The sequence below is a fragment of the Rhopalosiphum padi genome, chromosome 2 (genome assembly GCF_020882245.1).
Source record: "Rhopalosiphum padi isolate XX-2018 chromosome 2, ASM2088224v1, whole genome shotgun sequence".
NCBI lineage: Eukaryota > Metazoa > Arthropoda > Insecta > Hemiptera > Aphididae > Rhopalosiphum > Rhopalosiphum padi.
The window spans coordinates 68,290,796-68,312,419 of NC_083598.1; the positions used below are offsets into that span (position 1 = coordinate 68,290,796).

At 27.2% G+C, this 21,624-nt stretch overlaps 1 protein-coding gene across 2 annotated transcripts in view; it reads left to right on the forward strand.

Annotated features, from left to right (window-relative positions):
* Positions 1–21,624, forward strand: part of LOC132921563 (neurotrimin-like) — an 85,963-nt gene that overhangs the window by 27,511 nt on the left and 36,828 nt on the right. For both annotated transcript variants that reach the window (XM_060984643.1, XM_060984644.1), the window contains exons 2-3: positions 1–107; positions 5,677–5,884. In XM_060984643.1, the coding sequence (XP_060840626.1) occupies positions 1–107; positions 5,677–5,884 (315 nt within the window). The remainder of the gene's footprint in view (positions 108–5,676; positions 5,885–21,624) is intronic.

Here is a 21,624-nt window from a genome sequence, read left to right on the forward strand (position 1 = left end):
TGATTGCGGGTGATCCAGAGTTTACGGAACCCATAGTGAACGTGACAGTACCTGCAGGACGTAGTGTAAAGCTAGGATGCTCCGTCAGAAATCTGGGATCATACAAGGTTTGATACTTTTTTTTACCATCGGAAATCGAATACGTGCTTAATATTACAGATAGGTACATGTATATATATATATATGATTTTTCCTCGTTCACCGAAACCTGCAGGATCCATTATTTTGATTGAACCCTGCGAAGAAAAAACACTCTCTTCACACACTGTCACATTATCTGGATTTGGCGAATCAACTATGAGTATACCTATGTTATTTTTCGGATGGAAAGTAATATTATTTCAATCAAATTTACCACAAGGAAAATACATTTCGTCACAAAAATGAAATACGGGTTCTGACCATTCTTCTCAGTCTCTATAATATTAAATATTATTTTTTATTTTTTTTATTTTATTTAAGTAAAAAACGTAATTATTTTAAGTAGATTGTAATCAATTTATACTTTTATCAAATTTTCATTTCGTTTATTTCCAACATAATAATATAATAAAGTAACACAATATATTTTTAATTATTTTACGTGTATAATATTTATTGATTTTTTATACAAAGGTTTTTTAAAAACAAAATATTTCAATATTTGTATATTATTATTAACAGTATCAGCTCATATGTTTAATTAAATCCCTCTTTTTCTAGACGTTTCTTACCTAGTTCTTTATATTCCACATGATCGGCTAACTATGTTTAGATTTCTTATCGCACAATGAATACAATAAATTACATTAGTCGTTGGTTCTTCCGTGGCTTTCCCAGTTGTTAGTATTATGGTAAGTTTAAATGTTTGTTTTAACATTAAGTTTAATTAGTTTTTGTATTTTCTCTCGACGCCCATCTCGAACCAGAGAAGCCTTATTTATTAACATTGTAGACTGTTATAGAGATGAAAAAAAAAACAAATATTTTCATTTCTTATTGTTGTGCGTTTTACGTAAATTCATTATACTTTGGTGACTTTAGTAATACTGACTTACTAGAAATCCTGAATTTATTTTAATACGACATGCACGCTGTAATATTTTATGATTAAACATTTATCAATACCTACTTATTTAATTTAATTTTAAACGAACATTACTGTAGTTTAAACATGAAACTGTGGTGTATCATGTATGGGAGTTGTGTTGTAGGTTTACCCGCAATGGTAAAATTCAATGCCTACATAAGCAGATTAATACAATGTCTATTATGTATAAAATATAACTTGTGTAATTTATAAATAAAGGAAATATTTTTGGCGAACATATTATACGTTTATATTACATCTTACAAATAAACATACTTTATTTATAATTTCTATCGCATTTGATATTTTGATACATCATATCTATTCCAAGGTTAAATTATATTTTCAAACATAAATTTTTATTCTAATTTGATTAGTGATGGGTTGCATCAGGTATGTTCGTTTAAATACACTATTGATAAAAAAATATGCTAAAATTACGTATTTACATATACAAACACTACGTCGTACTTTATAGTACTTAAAATCAACTTATCTGTATTTGGTAAAGGTATAAACGATAAAACGTATTAACAATAAATCATATTTGTACAAAATGGTTTCTGATTGCATTGTATATTTGTATGGTTATAACCTATGTAATGTGTATCTTTGTAAGTATAAAATATATTTATCTATATATGTATTTTTTTTAAATATTTATAAACGGAGTAGGTAATCATAAATGAGTTTTTTTTTATTTTATTTTAGTTTTGATTCTGAATAAATATAAATAAATACAGGTGCTCTACATTAAATTTATAAAAACTACTTCTTAAAATAATATTTTGAACCTCTATTTTCAAGTATTGAAGTGTACTATTTTTTAATAATTTTTGGTTTTTTGAAATTTGTAGTACTTCAGAACTTTGTCCTACGTTATAATATTATACTTCAACATTTAACCTTCTTGAGGCCTTTGATCCCAAAAATAAACACACTCATATTTATGTATGTATGAACATTTTTCTCGAGTGTCACGTTACGGATGTTTGCATTTGAAAAACCAAAGTCGGTATTATGCACAGACATGGTGAACATTTGAGGCGTGTGCCAGAAAAAGGGCAATTGGAGCTGTATAAGGGTGAAAAAATCCGTTCAAAAATGCCAGAGATATTCATTCTGTTTTGCACAGCTGTATAATTCTCGTCTAGCATAACGCACGTGTGTCGAATTTAAAGTTTACGAATACACCCTTTTTTTATAGGTAATCTCTTTACCCCACACGACTCAAATAACTAAGCGAACTCATACTGTGGCCATCAATTTTGATTTGAAATTATTTTCATTTTCTTGTACATTGATAAAACTCACCTTATGTGATTTGTGTTATAAAATGCAGGTTAGTCTATTTAGGTTTAAGTCTGTATTCAGAAGCATACTGAACATCAAAACGATTGTTGAACCCAAATTTAGGAAGTATACAATTTATGAATATGTTTAAATATATTTACAACACTTGATTTTTAATAAAATTGAGTATATATTATTGGAGTGTTTGTATTTAACATTTTTTTCTTAACTATTACTTGCCTACTAACTGATGTAATCCATACCAATATTTATTATACCATACTTTATAACTTTTTATTTACTTGTTTTAAGTACAGAGATTTTATATTGGTAAAAAATGTACTTACCGATATATTTTCTGTTTATTTCAATTGCTTCAATTATTATTTTAATCAGAATCTAATAATAATTTATTAATATAATTTTTAAATATTTATAAACAAAGAATGTGAACCAACATATTGGTTTATATATTTCTATAGAACCTAGAATGTACATAGATGATACATGTAAGAAATTCTAATGTTAGTGTTATAAGGTTATTTGTATCCAGTTCAATGTATCTCTCTGAAGCTTATTTTTCATATTTACGTTTTATCAGAATATTTGTGTAATATTCTGACGGTTAACTGAAGTATTGTTGACAAGTAACATACTTTATTTATCTAACTTATTTAACTATACTTTTCTTATGTTTGAAATGTTTAAGTTTTTGACTAGCGTAGGACAACTAACCGATTCAATATCATAAAGGTTATGCAAAAGTTGCGATATTAAGGTAGAGAAGGGCACCACCTGAGAGTAATTGGCCAATTTGGCCGGTGTTGCCCCTCGTTTTTGATTATTATTTTTGGTAGCTGCAGGGCCGCGGGCGCTGTACATTAGTTTAACCAACCAATTTCTACCCTCTTTCACTTATTTTTATCTTAAGTACTACTCCTTTTACTTCATTGCAATAATGATAAGAGTCATAATAATAATAATAATAATTTATAGCAATAATAATTATAATAATGATAAAATAATAATACTACAAACCAAATGTTTTTATCTTTATTTTTTCAGAATTCTTAAAGTTAAATCAACTTACTGAGTCTTTTACTTCCGGTATGAAATGATTTATTAAAATACTATAGGGACTTAAAATAAAAAAGTATCTGGAATACAATGGAAAAATACTAAATTTGACATCATGTGTACACTGTACAATCATGGTTTATATTTGTCAAAAAATAAAATATTTCCCAACCAATTTTTGTATTTTGTTTAGGTTTTTTATAATAATATTTCCATTTAGATTGATTTATTTTTGTCAATATGTGTCGTTAATTTGTTTCGTGAACATCCCCTTTAGGGTTGCCTCAATAAATAATACATATGTGTCGGAAAAAAATCTTTCGCAAATCTCAAGTCATATATTTAAATCATATTCATTTAAATATTATCGTTTTTCTTATAAAATTACAATAATATGATATAACTACTATAAATACTTAGTTAAGAAAGGAAAATTACAACAGTAAAAAAAAATAGACAATATGGTGTAGTTAATCAACTTTTCTGATTGAGAAGTTAATGTTTTAAACAAATATAATTTATTAATGTAAAATAAAAAAATCATTAAAATACTACTATTTTTAAAAATATTTAACTGCATTAGAGTAATATAAAGAAACTTTTAGAAAATGTTTTTCATTTTTTGTATAATATGATTATTTATTACTAAACATTAACTTCACGATCAAAAAAGGTTCTGGCTTACTATTCTTTACGAATATATACTTTTATAATTTAGTTATAAAGTCTAAATAAAACCACATTAGTTTTTATAGTATTGTATAATAATTATAATCGTTAATTTTATTAATACAAAGTAAGGATCGACATAATATAGTAAAATGAAAATACATAATATATACTCGTTGATGTTAAAAAAAAAGGAAATATAAATCATTTTTTATTATTTTAATTTTTTAATTTTCATTAATATTTTTATTAGCCTATTATATTTAAGAAGAATTCAATCATATAGCATCTACTTATATTATAATGATTTTCATTTTTTAAGTTACCATACTGTGTGTTGTATTAATGTTATTATTCGTTTGTCGTTTTTTTTTTTTTTTTTTGTAAATTTTATCTATTTTTGAAAAGAACTTTTTAGAAAAGTAAAAGTGATCAGAATAGTTTTTGAGAAATTATTTTAATATTACAAAAAAGTAATGCATAAGTACCACCTTTCTTTTATCAAAACACACTTATCTTCTAATTTCAGTTTAGCATTAGTCGTTTTAAAAACATTATCATGAAAATAATTTTATCATAAATATGAAAAAATGAAAAAAAATCTGTTAAATTTAATCAGTTTCATTTTATGTATTATGTATCAGGCTATTCTTCATGTTCTATATAATTTTTCTCAGAATGATGATATTTGATATTTAATTTCATGTTGGTATTTATTCTTTATTAATAATAATTTGTACAATGTATTAAGTGTAGAAATATTGGCAAATGCAATTTTTCATCTAAATTACTATAAAAAAAACCAATGAAGTCTACTGCAAAAAGTATGGAGTTTAACGAGACTTCATATCTTTCATGTAAATATTATTTAATAAATACAATTATATTATATTTAAGTTTTTACTATAAAATAATTTTTAAATTGCCGATGAAGATATAAAAATATGGATGTATTCATTTTATATATTATGTTTGATGTTTTTTTTAATACTTCAAGTAATACAGTATATCACACTTTATCTGCTTAACCAAACCACAAAAGATGATTGGCACAAAAATCGTGCTTCGTCGTATAATATATAGATAATATTATGTCTTAATGATACGAAATTATTATTATTTTTTTTTTTTTTGAACGACACCTTCAAACTTTTGATTATAGTTTTTGATGGACAATTATTTATCAGAAAAATGTCATAACCTTATAAGTTAAATGATATATCTCCAAAGGATAAGAAACAACTTTTTTTTGTATTAAAAGTGTCGCCGAAACGTTCTTGTCAAAAAAAAAAACACCAATTACTAGCCCTAAAATGTCTACTTTTCAAAATCAAATTTCGATTAGTATCATTCTGTCATGTTACGTTCTCCTAAAAGTAAAAAGGTGCTATATCATTCTTTTTTAAATGGCTATTTATAAACTTACTGAGCCAAAAAATAATAATTATTTATTGTTGATGGCTTTGGAAGCATATTATATTCCATAGCACAAATATTTTAAATACCTATGTCATAAACTATTTTTATAGCTTTATTATTATTGTTTACTTAAATATTTTGGTTCACAGGTAGCTTGGATGCACTTTGAACAGTCTGCTATATTGACCGTAAATAGTCACGTAATTACTAGAAATCCAAGAATTACCGTGTCCCACGATAAGCACCGAACATGGTTTTTGCATATTAACAATGTGCAGCAAGAAGACCGAGGCCGTTACATGTGTCAAATCAATACGATCACTGCTAAAACACAAATCGGATATCTGAATGTTGTCGGTAAGTAATTAATATAATGTATTATACCTTATATTAATATTTTAAATGTTTGGAATCCACAACGTAGACTTAAAAGGAAATGGTGTCGTGACCATTTAAATTAAATATCCCTCCTTAATTACCCTATAAAAAAAAAAAATGTTTGGAAATAAGTAATAACATTATAAATAGTTCTCAAAAATAGTGGTTTATTATAATAATAATATATTAATGTTACGCTCAATATAGAATTTTAAATCTTAATTCCTTTTACTGCTATCCTACACTGTATTTATTATGAAGTTAGTTCCAATAGTTTTTGCGTAGGTACCACCACATAGTCATACATTTTGTATGACTATTATATAACACGTATTTGTTACGTGGCTGATCTGTATAACAATAAAAATATTAAGAAAATATTATCTATTCATGTATTTAAATTGGTAACCCTATAGCGATGAATGGATACCAAATAAGTACTCTAAATCTCAAATACTAATTGAGTACGGGCACGCGGAGAAGAGGTTTACGAGAGAAACTGTATTTTGTTGAAAATAATTTTTTTTAAGTTAGAAACTTTGTGATTGTATTATAATTAGATAGTTATTGACATTGGTTGATTTAAAGGTCTATTAAAATAAAGAAAGAAATATCATTTTAAAAATGTGTTGGTATTTGATTAAGATTATTTTTCTTTAGTTATATGACGTAATTTAGATTTAAATTGAAATCCTTTTAGCATTAATGAAATTTTATAAAATCTTCTTAGTTCTTATCTAATTTAAAATAAATATTATATTAATAACCTATAACTATATATAAAATATAATAATATATTATACACTGTTACTTGAATTTGTTCAGGTTAAAATATTTTAAATACGTGTATGTATTACGGATGTAACTACCTATAATCTATATACGTTTGTTCGTTCAATATGTTTTGAATTGTGGTTCAATTGACGATGTCTCTATTAAATTTGTCATTTGTACTGTAAACACAACGTACATAAATGTTGATATGTAGGCATATCACCTCGATTATTTGGTTAACCACAAAATTATAATAGCACCATTGGTAATGGGCATGTGATTTATGATTGGGAATCCGAATATAGTTTTAATATCATTAATTTGTCCTTTAAACACGGAGAGCAGTGCAAATGAGTATTATAATAGATATGGCGCTAACAAACTTAATCAATTAACATGATTAAAACGTAGCTTAAAGGCGTATAAGAAACCACAGTTAAATACATTTATTTTATCGTTACAAAAACGACCCTTAAAACTTTAGCGTCATAAAAATGATAAAAAAAAAATAGAAAATCTAACTGTTTGAGGTATAAATTATAGTCCACTTCAGTTAATTTTGGTTTGCAATTTTTGCTCTACTATTATCCTGTGATAGGTATATTGGTATGCATTGTGCAAATACCTGCACCGCTCATCATTATCATAATATTGCCAGTTGTCATACACGACGATCTATGACAAAATAATAATGTAAACTATAAAAGTATAAACACTATACTACGTTGTATTTATAATATTATATAACGTTGTTATAGATATTGTCGTTGATTTTTTTTTTTAATTCGCGGTACACGGGAACCCCTCGTAAATAATAAATAAAAATAAAGCTTAAAAAAATACTTCATTAGAAAAATATACCGATCGTTAACACGAATTATTATGATAGTTATCATAGTAAAATCATCAATAATATGTGTCACATTCCTCGCAGCTCGCGCATGTATACATATAACGATTACGACGTGTGCGATATACTCCGCGAGCTTATATACATAATACATATACGAACCACGTGGACAGTCAGTCGGTCAGCGTTTTGCGAGCGTAAAAAACAATATACGTAATAGGTAAAACAATAATAATATTATTATTGTCTATGCCGATGATATTATTGTTATTATCATTGTTGTCGGCGGACGAAAAACCGGAACAAATGTATACGACACCGTCACCGGTCACGGGTATAATTATGTGGGCCCCGTTCGTGACCGAAAATAAAGACCGTCGGTCACGTTGTCCCATAAATAACTCACCGCCCCGCCGCGCGCGCCACCCCCCCTACCCCTTAATTGGCGTTGATATATTATATTGTTTTCGGTGTACGGCGTATAACATTATATATATGACGTAATATATATATAAAAGTTCCGTTTAAACTTGTAAATCCCCCGTGCGCCTATTAATTCATAATTCGCTTTCGGCCGCCACCGACTGTCGCCCCCGCCGGTAGTCCGCGGCACGGCGATACGATTCGGTGTTGGGGGGGGGGGGGGGGGTGGCGAAGCGCCGCCGGGGACGGGGAGCGGCGAAGATGTGACGGCGGCGTTCCTGCGGGGCAGGCGGCGAAAAAGACTGGCGCACGTGTGGGGGGGAGGCGACGGAATTCTATAACTTTGAATTGATTGCTTGTCACCGTCCGCGTGATATATCATTTTGGCTCGCGTTGACAACCGTATAGGGTACCACCTGGGAACCGCCGCCGCCGCCTCCTCTCGCCGCGATCGTTTTCGGTCCGATCCATTGCTCATTTATACATCTCCTCCGTACACTACACACGCGCACCGGCAATAAATATACATTATAATGACGTATTATGGCGCGCGCACGTGTGTGGTGGTTTTTTTATTTTTTTTATTTTTACCCGCGACGCCGGTGCGCGCCGCCACAAATCGTGAAATCGCGAGTCTTTCCGGACGAGTGACGTGTAAACGGTTGCCGCCGATTTATTCCGGCCGCGAGTTCGATTCGGCACGACATACGCAATAATAACACGATAGGCACCACACCATCGCGTATATAACATTATACCAATATGCGGTTCGCGGGCGTCACGACTGCGATTGATTGGCAAACGTCGTTTTTGACGTTCGTCTCGACTACTGTTATTATACGCAGTAAAATGACACGGTGGACGATTTATCGGACGCGGTAGATACACCTACGCCGCAGTACTAACCGCGCAATGACCGTTCCGAGTGGATGTCGAATTATTTATTCGCGTCGTCGTGATGTATTGTTGGTACGGTCGTTTGTGGACATTTAAAACTTTATCAACGATCTGAGCCGTTTAATATCGCAACGTTACAAAAACTAACAATCCGATCCAAATAAATAACTGCACGCTGTGCAGCGGTTAAATTGTTATATCCGTTTTTGGGATCGATACGGCGTAAAATATTGTATATTTAATAGAGGTTCACCGCGTATCTTTTAAATGGAAATTTGTTTTGATTGCTAAAACGAAGTTTATTAGTAATTTGATTTCCATATCAGAGTGAACTGTAAAATAATAAGACTTTATTTTTGAAATCGTAATTTTATTATTCTATTGAATAGTAAAGGTATCACTAATATAGGTAATATAATAATATTGTGTTTACTTGTAATCGTAATTGAAATATATACCAACGAATATAATATACATATTTAAACAAAACCAATGCGATGCACAGATTAACATATTAAATGTTAAAAATTCAAACTATTAATTCTTCATAATATTATAATTTATACTAGTTACCAATTATTTACTATTTTATTTGTTAAAGCATTTTCGTTCAAGTGACATCATATAATAGAATAGTTTTTCAAGCAAAACTTAAAAAAAATAAAAAAAATTTACATTTTGAAATAAACTATTTATGACATTTATTATATTAATAATTATTTTAATAGTATTTAATATTATATATCATATTATATTATTGACTAGTTTTATTAAATTTTGAATCAATACCTACCGCCTTCGCAAGTCCTATTAATTGTAGAACGGTTTAAACTGTTTCGTGTTATAAATGTATGGTTAAATGTAATAGTTTAAAATTAATTTAATATCATAAAAATATAATTATTTATACTTAAGTAAACGTAAATTTTACAAGTCCTCACAAATAATATTTATAAATATTATTAATTTTATTATAAATTTTAAAATAATTCGTAAATTTTTGTGAACTTTGTTAAAATTTGAACTTGAAATTTGAAACTTTTACTACAAGGTAGGCTTATTATCTCAAACACATTATTATGGTTATAAAAATAACTTAAGTATATGGGATTTTTCATTCAATTTTCAAATTTTATGACCGAATCTTAATAACATTTTGAACAGAAACTTTGATAATTTATAGTTTAAATTTAATCTAAATATTTTGAAGTGATCCTAATTCTATTGAGTATCGACAATGATAATTTAAGTAGCAATGGAATGTTTCAAGTTTTTAAAATTAATCCTTTTTTGAGTTATAATAAAAAAAAACTAAATTTGTTTCATGCGAGAAATTGTTATTTATTATGCATGAATATCTAAATTTCCTCGAAATTTAAACTTTAAACACTTATAAAAATTTTTTATAGAAATGCAGTCCAGTTTTTTTAAAAAAGTATCGTATACTAAATTTATATAGAATCGTGTATTATATTTTAAAACTTTAGGTGGGTTGTATATTGAAAATTGTATGCATTTTTTATTACAAAACAATTTGTGAATTTTGAAAAATGTGTCTATGATTACTGATTTTTAAATAAAACTTCCCGTTTTCCACACATAATTTTCTCTAAGCTAATGCTCTAATGAACATAAAAAAACATGAAAATTCCTATAAGTCTGTAACCCTATTGATAACATAACGTTATTATTTGAAGTTGGTATAATGGATGTGGTTAAAAATATTTTAACCGGAAAACCTTAACGAAGTAAAATGTCCGTCAAAGGGGTTAGGTGTGATTATATAACTACTAGACGGCACGATAGAACGTCTGTGTCACAAATCATTGTGGACAACTGAAATGTATCTCTAATTAAGAAAATCATAATTAAATTTTAATGATTAATGTATATTTTCAAATGTCACTGTGTATTGAAGGAATTCCTACAACGTTTATATTTTAATTTAATTATTTACTTACATCATAAAAAACATTGGTTGATAGTTAGTTTTTGTTTCTTCGATCGATAAATTATTGTTAATATTATTATAACTTATTCAAAGTATTTATACATTCTATAAATTACATTAAAAATGTATATACGCGTAATAAGTATAATCATTTATTCAGTATCTCCCTGTTCTACGGGACGTGAATGTAATCCACATCAATATAATATGTGACACGAATTAGTTATCATCATGAATTTTATATATTTAAGCTTCTAACACATATTTTAAAAATATAATAATATAACGAGCTTATACTCATAAGCTTATAGGCAGATTTAATCATGCATTGAACATAAAAATATAACTTAAAATCATCTTATATGTATGCACTATGGCACTATGCGCATATTTGTCAATGCTTTAAAATTAAAAGACATTAATGTTAATGGGTTACGACTTACGAATTAAACTCTATTTCATATAAAATTTTTGTATTATCAGCAATAACTATAAATATAAAATAAAACATTTTATTGAAAAAGCAATAGCTCGTTTTTTGTTCTGTTAAGAGTTTATAATTCGCTATTAACTTATATTATACTTTATACATAATTATTGAATAAAAATAAAAATTTTACTCGGTACTGAATACTAATATACTATATTATAGATTTTAAAATTAAAATATATAGTACGGTTAAAGTATGTGTCAAATCAGTTCTTGAAAGCAATATAATATAATCTAACTTCAACGAAATATATTTTATAACTCGTTTCTCTTTCTAAACGATGAAGATGTCGATTCTACAACAATGTGTATTTTTTTGTTATTACATTTCCGGACAGTAAAAATACTTAAATTTATAAAAGTGATGGTAATTTCTAGTAGATCATTTTATTTAGTACTTTAGAGTTTAAAGGTTTAAAAGCAAAATTTCTTAGTTAAAAAAACCTAGGGGAAAAATGATGGAAAACAGAATTTTTACACAAAACCAGTATTTGACAAAATCAATTTTGTTTTTTTTTTTGTGTAACTTAAAAAACGAATAACCATAAAATATGAAATTTTTACCATATGTTTATATTAGCATTTTCTGTACATGATAAAGTTTTCCAAATATTATAATATTACTATATTTTGACAAAATTTGATATTCACTTGAAAAATAATGATTTTCTTATTTTTTTGTTGTAATTCAAAAGTACAAGGTATATACTTGAAACTTTTAACGTACAAAAATTACTATATTTTAAACATACTATGTTATTTTAAAATACAATGTTTTCGTGGAAAATGAATTTAAACATTTCAACTTTACCGTATTACTCGTAGTAAAATAAATTACTTTAATAGCAATAAAAATATATCAAAATATAATATAGTAATATAGGCTGACATATTATTGTTTTCGCTCTGAACCGTTTGTCGTGTGTAATGATTTATCCTTGAATTCATATTTAATACATACATTACCGTGACTTCCACAATGATGAGGTACACTCAACACCTACTGTACAACAAAGTGGTTACTTACTTTCCTCCTTTTTAAGTTTCGTGATCTTATAAATTATTTAAAAACTAAAAATAATTTTAATTTAATTTATAACTTAATATTTTATTTAAATTAAAGAGTCGCGTCTTAGTATAATTAAATTTAATAACGATTCAGAAAACTAAAAAACCATTGTAATTAACAATGATAATTTTTCTACTGTTATACCTTTCCAGAATTTTATAAAAAAGCACGCACAAATTTTAAGAATTATATTTACTAAAATATCGTAATCTGATGTCTAGAAATAGTAATATATAAATATTAAATAATAAAATTAACTCTAGATGGCTTTTAATAACAGAAATATGCATTTAAAAATATTATGCACATAATATATATATATATATATATATTGTTTATAAACCTAAACACATGATATAATAGTCTTATGATTACATTAAAAATTATGTTTATTAAGTATTCCTGAATACGAATTATGAAAATTATTATGGGTTGTTGCTGGTTATTACCATCATTATGGCCAGGGAAGCATTTTATGCAAGAATTGGTCCGTCTAAACGGGAAGATAATAAAATCTCGATGTCTAAAATGAGTAGGAACACGGATGCTGGGACGTTTAACAAACAGAGTGCATCGATTTGTCAATTAATTTCCAAATATAACTTTAAGTGGGTATCTTATGACGTTTGGATGACGATTTAAATTTGAATAGTAAAATAAAATAGTTCATAGATAATTAATAAACATATAATTATGTGGTGGGTGGACTATACTTATACGGTAAGCTTAAAACCTTAAGATCAGTTTTAAATTCTATAAACACTTAGACAACATTAAACTCATATGTATTTTATTAAGAATGTATTTAATTCAATACTAAAAATATAATATATTGATACGTAATGATAAAAGCATTAAATTAATTAAAAAATAATCCATTTTACAAACATAAAACAATATTTTTTGTTCAACTATCTATTTTTTGTTTGAAACATGGACCGCCTAAAATAAATAAGTAATAACTGAAATGGATCGTGAGTCAAAAAATAAGTATGTAGATTTTTGACCACTGCTGAAAATTGTTATACAGTAGGTATTCATAGAATATTAGACTATATTATTTATAGTGCACATTTGCGTTCACCATTATTACGCAAAATGCATTTATTTTATGTTTTTCTTTTAACCCATAAAAGTGACCAGTCGGTAACGTATTTATCTGAAATATCATTATTAATCCAGAGCTCTTTTCCTATGGTAGCTTAGTGTAACGAATATTATTGGCAAATATTTTTTAGACCTCATGACATGTACGCTATACATGGAACGGCTTTTAAAAGGAATGTGTGTTATGTGTTACGTGCGTGGGTGTGTGTGCACGCGTATGATGTACCAAAAGCCCTTTGATGCGATTCATAAATAAATTGGGTATCGTTATCCCGGTATCCGGAGTAAAGGTAAAAATACAAACCGACCCGGTCAGTATATTACATTACCGATAAGGGGAGACAAAAGTCACATTTCTCGAGAGACACTTAGATTTTCCGGCCAGTGTGTCGTATAAGTGCACTTGTACGTCTCTGGTTCGTGGTCTGTGATAATGGAATACAGTAAGGTGGACGATAGTAACGGAATTCAAAGATAGGTATAGTTATACATTATACCTTTACGTATGTATATATATATATATATATATACATATATTATGTATGTATATAAATTATTTCAATATGGAAAGCGCATATGCGCATATATTGAACACGAAATCAAACAATTTTTTGTTTTGCTTGTTTACTTTTTATTTTTTTGCTTCTAAATTATATTTTATACCCTTAATATAATACGACGTTAACAATTACGACGACGATCGACACGCGTTTCGAATATTTTCGAGAGTAATATTTTAATTTAAAATTATATAATATAAATTATATTACGGTATCATATCTACTTCCAATATAATATAGATTTTCAATACGAGTGATAAAGCCGCATCATGCTAATTAATATTTGATTTTCTAAATATATGGAAACTTAATACAAAACTTTTGATGCACCCCGTAACGTATACTGAAAGACATATTTTATGCAAAATGTAATATTTCTGCATAACGAAGGTTTCCACGCGATATATAATAAAAATGCAATTATAATATGAATAAAACCTCCGTTATTTTCCGTGGTGGCCAATGTAATAATAAATATATAACCACACTGGTCTGCGTTTTCATCATGGGTTTCCATCTATAATAATAATATCCACTATAACGATACATCTAAAATGTATACCACTGGCAACTTAATTTTGGATTTTTTTTCTAAGGCTTGACAAAATGTCACATTAATTAAAAAGTCTTTGTGGTCGTAAAATAATGTTATTTTAGAATTCAATATTATAAAAATATAAAAATAATAGTATAATATTTTACAGAAATATCTGTGTACCTACATTGATGATAGTAGGCGCTGTATTATAAAATATGTCAGTATATTATTATTACGAGTATTATAATAATAAGATTCAAATATAAATCTGAATCATGAAATAATTTTTATTTTGCATTACGTGATATATAAAAAAATTGAAAAATGAATTGGCATTATAAACATAGAAATCCTAAAAGTTTATTGAGTTCGATTAATTTGTCTCTTCAAGATGTGATTCGTAACTTGAAGTTTTTATCTGATAAAAAAAAAATAATAATAATAAAAATTAAAAGATGGATATAAAAGTTTTAAAAGTTTTAATATTTATTTCATAAAATCTTTGCACGTTTATAAAAAGTAAAATTCTAGAAAAATGAATGTTTCATCTATATTGTTAGAGTTTTAATATTCAGAGCAATTCAATAAGAAAATATAAATAGTATTATAATTGTTTAAAAATAATCATTTAATTTATTATTGATTATTTAATTAATCATTAAACCCTACAACTATAATAGTTGTGATGAATTTCTCTTTAATTTCGCTGATTTGTTTACGGTCTGAACGAATTATATAATAATTTAAAAACCGATGAATGATGATAATAACTCAGTGGAATGTCTTACAGTAATAACGGTGTTACGTTTCGTTTTAAAGCAGTTTGAAAATTATTACGTTCTAACACGGTAAATGAGCTAAAAGTGAATAAAATAAAAGTAATACATACAATTTTAATACTAAATCTGTAAAATTAATTTAAAAATCTATAAAATAAAATTAACAATATTATAATATTTACTACCAAAATTTGGTTAATAATCATGCAATATTATTTTGAATTCGGTGTTAAGCTACACAAATTATTTAATGTGAATGATTTTCGAAAACATTATTTATAAAATAACATTGTTGATTGATATTTTTAGCATTATTCATAAAAAAAATATTAAAACGAATTACGCTGTAGCGAAGTAACCAATAGTATATTTTTATATTATCAAACGCAATTAAAGTTTGTTAATTTTAAATAATGAACTCACTAATGTTTAGATTAAAATATATAGTAAGCTGAATAGTTTTTAAGCTGGCAGTAAGAGCTTATATAAAAAAAAACCTTGTTATAGGAATTTGTAGAGCCGTTTTTATATTATAAATATAAATATGTAGTCTTTGGTGAGTTTTATGCGTAAAGTAAGGAGTTTTTAGGAAGTAAAGTAAATAAAGAATGTTTACTAAATGGATAATTTGGTTTGCATATATTATAGTTCATTTGTACATCACCAGTCGCGATATTATACACTTTGAAGTTATTATAACAAAGAAATGTAGTAATTGTTTCTAAGTAAATATTGTCTCGTACCGTTATGGTTTGAGGCATATCGCATTATACGCACATTTACATATCCAAATCCTAATTATAGTGTAGGTAAATACGATTGTTCGTTACATAATTTTATACCTAGTGTTAAAATGTATTCTTGTTTTGCATATGTTATTTTTTTATCCGACCAATGCTTCTATTAGTCACCATGTTTTAAATTAAAATAGGTACTGCTACATAAAATATTTTATATAAATATATTTATGTATGAATTAATAGAAAATTGGATTATTATTATTATTATTATTATATTATACCACAAAATTAATTAGTAAATTATTTTATCATAATAATTGTAATACGGTTGTAGCAAATATTATTATGTTTTTTTGGTAGTATAATAAGGCTTTAAAATAATACGGTGTTAATTAGCTTACAATAGTTTTAAGTTTTAGATAATTATTAACATTTTTAAATTATAATACATAATACAATAAAAAATTAAAATTATGTTAATATTAGTATCTTAGGTATCTTTGTTCTATATAATATATAGTATATACTTCTCGCGAGCTCAAGGAAATCTATATTGTTTCATTCTTGTCCATGATCGAATGTTTCATTGGATGAGATTGCGTTTATATTTTATTTTGTTGAGCATGTTGGTGGGTAAAAATATTATTAATTATTATCAAAGTATGATTCTTAGATTTTCTTACTAAAACAATTTAATTATTAAGCACTTAATATACAGATTTCATTTTTGTTTTAATTTTCTTAATCACATTTCTATTATTATATTTTTAGTGAAAATAATTTATTGTAGGTATTAAATAATATTAATAATATTTTTTAATGACTAGTAAACATTAATATTATTATCACATAATAACATTATCAATTAATATTATTAATAATTTTTTTTAAATATTATTTAAAATATCAACATTTAAAATCTATATGAATATACAATACATATTAGAAATTTGAGGGAAGGAATCAGGAAGTGAGAGTCGAGAGTGGAGAAGTTGTCCAGTGGCGGCACTCCAAGGTAAATTCATTTACGATTTAGTATTGTTAATAATTAACTATAGTATGACATCGAGTATGTATAAACGAAACTAGGCATAGTTAGGTTATATTTTTGGATTAAACCTTTTCAACTTCATAAATCTGTAATTTTTATGACTCTTTCAGTTATTATTATTTACCCAACAGATTGAATTGGTTTAAGTATTATTATAAAATGTGACTAACACATCATTATTTGTATTGCATATGGCATATCATATCTTTGTTTCATATTTTTATTATTTTTTATATCCTTGTGTTTTTGAATTATCGACGATTATTAAATTTATAGTTTTGGATACAATAAATAAGTATTACAAATTACTTATAATATAATGATTAATATTTCATCGTTATTTTGATTATTATACGAATGATCTTCAGATGTATGCTCTATAGAGCACTGGATAAAATCCACTTCCGATTCAATGTAGGACTTATAGATATTTTTCATGATTTCTTACGCATCGGTTGGTCGAATGAATATTGAACGAAATTCTTTACAAACAGGGAAGTACATCGGGTACGAACAACATTTCAATAAGTCTCGTCATTCCGAATGGACCCTTCAGACTACAGATACCGTCTGTTCGTTATCGTCTACACTTTCATAATATTATATACAACAAATAAAAATAAAGGACACTCAAACAGGAAAATGCGTCATTATCATTCAAATGTCGAGTTTGGGGAGGGCACTTGTTATGCTCCGATGGTGTATTTATAACCATATATGTTCATCCTGTTATTATATTATATATGCTCAGAAGAAAACCTGTGGTTGTGATCTTTGTTTTTCAAAATAAAAATAAAATTGCTTACATTATACATTATTGATGAATAAAATAAACGAGTATACTTGAATTAGGCATAATTATTATTATACATAAATAAAACAAAGATAAACGGATATAACTGGTAAAAAATACAATATTAAAAAAAAAAAAAAAACAATTATATCGATGAACTTCAATAGTATTTTTTTATTTAAGTTTTGGAAAAAAAAATATATATAATATCGGTTTTCTAATATTGAAATCATGCATTATATTTATTACATAGGTATTCATTTTTAGAGTGAAAGTACAGCTTCAATTTAAGATTAATGGTATGCTTGATAAATTATAATTTCGTTATTTTCTTAAATTTGATATCGATTCGTCTCTATTACTTATAGTAATAGTACCTATTTATAACTAGTATATTAATCTATGTATCTTAAATTGTCTAACCTCCGTGGCCAAAACACAGTCAAAAATTAAATATGAATATACATATATTTTTTTACTCTCCCGTATTTTGACGAAAATTTTATTTTGTAAAAATTAAAACTATTAGAGAAAAACAAGAGAAAGTATTGTAAAAGTCAGAAAAAATATATAATTTAATAAAAGTTTAGTCTTGTACAACATTATTGCGTATGTCTAGATACATTTCATGTACATTTTGTGATTTCCCAAATTTTCAAAAGACTGTTGTCGTCAAAAGAAAACTCCGAGGTAAAAGTAATACGATTTTTGACCATTACGCAGTTCATCTGTGTCCGAGACTATTATAGTGCTTTTCTTCTCCTCTCTCTGCCCTCACTGTCATTCTATCTCTCTCTCGCACATAATATTTTTCTCGCAAAGCTCTTCGGTAGATTTTGGCCGTGGGAAAACACATACAAGATATCAAAACACGGCTATATTACGAAACGATTTTTTGGCCTTTTTTTCATTTTATTTCATACACATTTAGAGGAAAGGAGCAGCGTAGGTCGGCGGTCGACGTGTAAAAGTCCAGAGGCCAGTAATAAAGAACGATAAAGGGGGAATAAAAAATAGATTAGTAAGTGAGGCACGTTTTGCATTAAGGCCGGCAGTGTATGTGGAGAGAGGTAACCGCCGTCGCCGACGCCGTCACTGCCGCTGCCCCCTAAGCTACTTCTCGCCATCTGGCATATATGTGTATAGGTGTGTGTTGGTGTGTGTGTGTGTATATATGTTTGTGTGTAGGGGTATGTGTGTGTATACACACGTCTTATCGGAATGCCGTGCACACGTCTCTCTATACGGTTTCTGACCTTTGGAAAGGGGGGAAAAGAAAGAGAATATATATGACACATCGCTAATCTTTATTGCCAACGGTGCTTACACTGCCGATATGTAATATTAATTATTTTCCTAACGACATATTTTGTCTCAATACTAGCTCTATAATATATATAATATTTACGAGTACCACCTGCCCGTGCGCGGTGTACTGCTGCAGCGTAGTAATATCAGCGCACTCGCTATTATTATAGAAAAAAAACTTATTCAACAGAAGAAATCTGTATCTATCTTATAATAATTAATACTAATTTTTTTTTTTTGAACCAGTGACTTTCCACAAATTACCGATAGTCAATGCATTTTTATTCGGTACCGATTAAATAAACATAGTTTTTTTTTCGCATTAATTTAATTTTTAATTTCATTATATGTGACATTTAAAGTGTACTATTTTTTCAACGTGTCGAAAGGAAATTTGTTGATCACTATAACGCGTATATACATATTGTACACAGCCACTAACAATGCTGAGCGAGACCTTATTCGGAGTTTAGAGTAAATTAAATTAAAACATCACTAATTTTTCGAATTAAATAATTTTTATGATACAGTTCACAATAATGTTTTCATAAAGGACATGAGATGCGCGCGTTTATTAAATTGCTTAAAATGCGTTAACCAAAAAAAAAAAAAAAAGGAAACCTTTTTAATTGAATAGCTAAAAGGCTTATTATATAATATAATGTGTGACTTTGTTATTATCACGTGTATACAGTTTTTCACATTGTGGTAAACACTAATTCTGTATACATTTTATTAAATTTGTACTAGCTTCAGGATGTAGACTATCCGTAATAATATATAGGTAGCTTTATGGTAGTGGTTATAGTTATTGTAGTGAATATTGTGAACAATTTACGATGATGCGATATGTATGTTAACATAATATTGTATTATATAATATACTCTATCTATACACAATATTATGTATAAGCCAATGATGTCTGTACTGGTTTTATAGAATTTTAAAATATTGAAATAATTGGCATCAAATTTAGCATACATAATTCTTGACACTCGGTAAGAGTGCATATAGATTCGTTTTTCAATTCTTATAGGTCGCGACACTTGTTTAAACCTCGTTCAAAAATATACCAAGCGGGATAGGTATTTAATCCGTCACATGCGAATTGTCCATTTTGGTCGAATTAAATCACAAAGAAGGTAGTATATTGACGCTGATTCGCCCGTGAACGGGAGTACGCCAATGTAGCGCCGTATTTTATATTTATTCATTCTTTCACGGACGAAGTTGAGTTATAAAATATGTATTATATAATAATGATAATATACATATTCACTATACACAATTAATTATAAAACAGAAAATATCATATTATAATATATACATTCATCGTTTTTAAAAATATAATTGGATTTGTTTTACTTTTAATCATTTGTGATTGTACATACTGTAATCAAAAGTTAATTACATGTGCTGCTTATACAAGAGTAATTTTTTATATATATACTATGATGGTTTGCCCAAAATACATAATATTATTGTCAAACAAAGTATTTGAGCTCTGTTTGTTCCAGAGCAAATTGAATATTCATAAATTAGGGTTTTAGGTACGGATTACACTGAACTATATAATTTGAATTTAATACATGTCAATGAAACCTACATTATGTAATTGGTTTTGTGGGAGGACAATAGGGACATCAAGAATGTTTTTAAGTGAAATGTTTATTTTCATTTTTTGACGTCAACAATTACACACTTTTTACTTATATCACTTATCAAATTTGACAAGATGAGAATCGTTGTCTCGAAGTTAGTTGCACAATCATAAAAAACACGTATGAAATATATCCAACAAATTTGTTTATAACTTATTAGTCAGCGTTAAATTACCTAACTTTGTACTTGCGAATTTTTTTCTGGGTAAAAAGTGTGTCCAGTTCGTTTTGTTGAATACTGTTTGACCACATTTTATTTTCATCTATGATCTTTTCAATTATTTTTTGTATTGCTAACAACACAATATTATGTTGCCAGACCTTTATCTCGAATAAAAAATGTAGAGATCAATTTGATAAAAATTGCAATGTGTAGTCAAGGCATAAGTTTATATACATCAAATTTGTAAATTTTATAAATACATCTTGGAAATAATCTTGAGAGTTGGGAATTATTTACAGGTGCCACTGGTGCCAGTAATATAACAATCATAGTATTAAATATCTATATTATTAATTCGACCAAATTGATATTGGAAATTGTAGTTACATTACAAATAATCCAACATAAGATAAAATCAAAGATAGTTAATAAATATATCTTATGTTGGATTATTTGTAATGTAACCACAAGTTATTTATTATCTTTGATTTGATCTTATGTTTTGGATTAAAAATGTTTTAATAAGCTTAATCATTATAATAATTAATTAACTTATAGCATCTT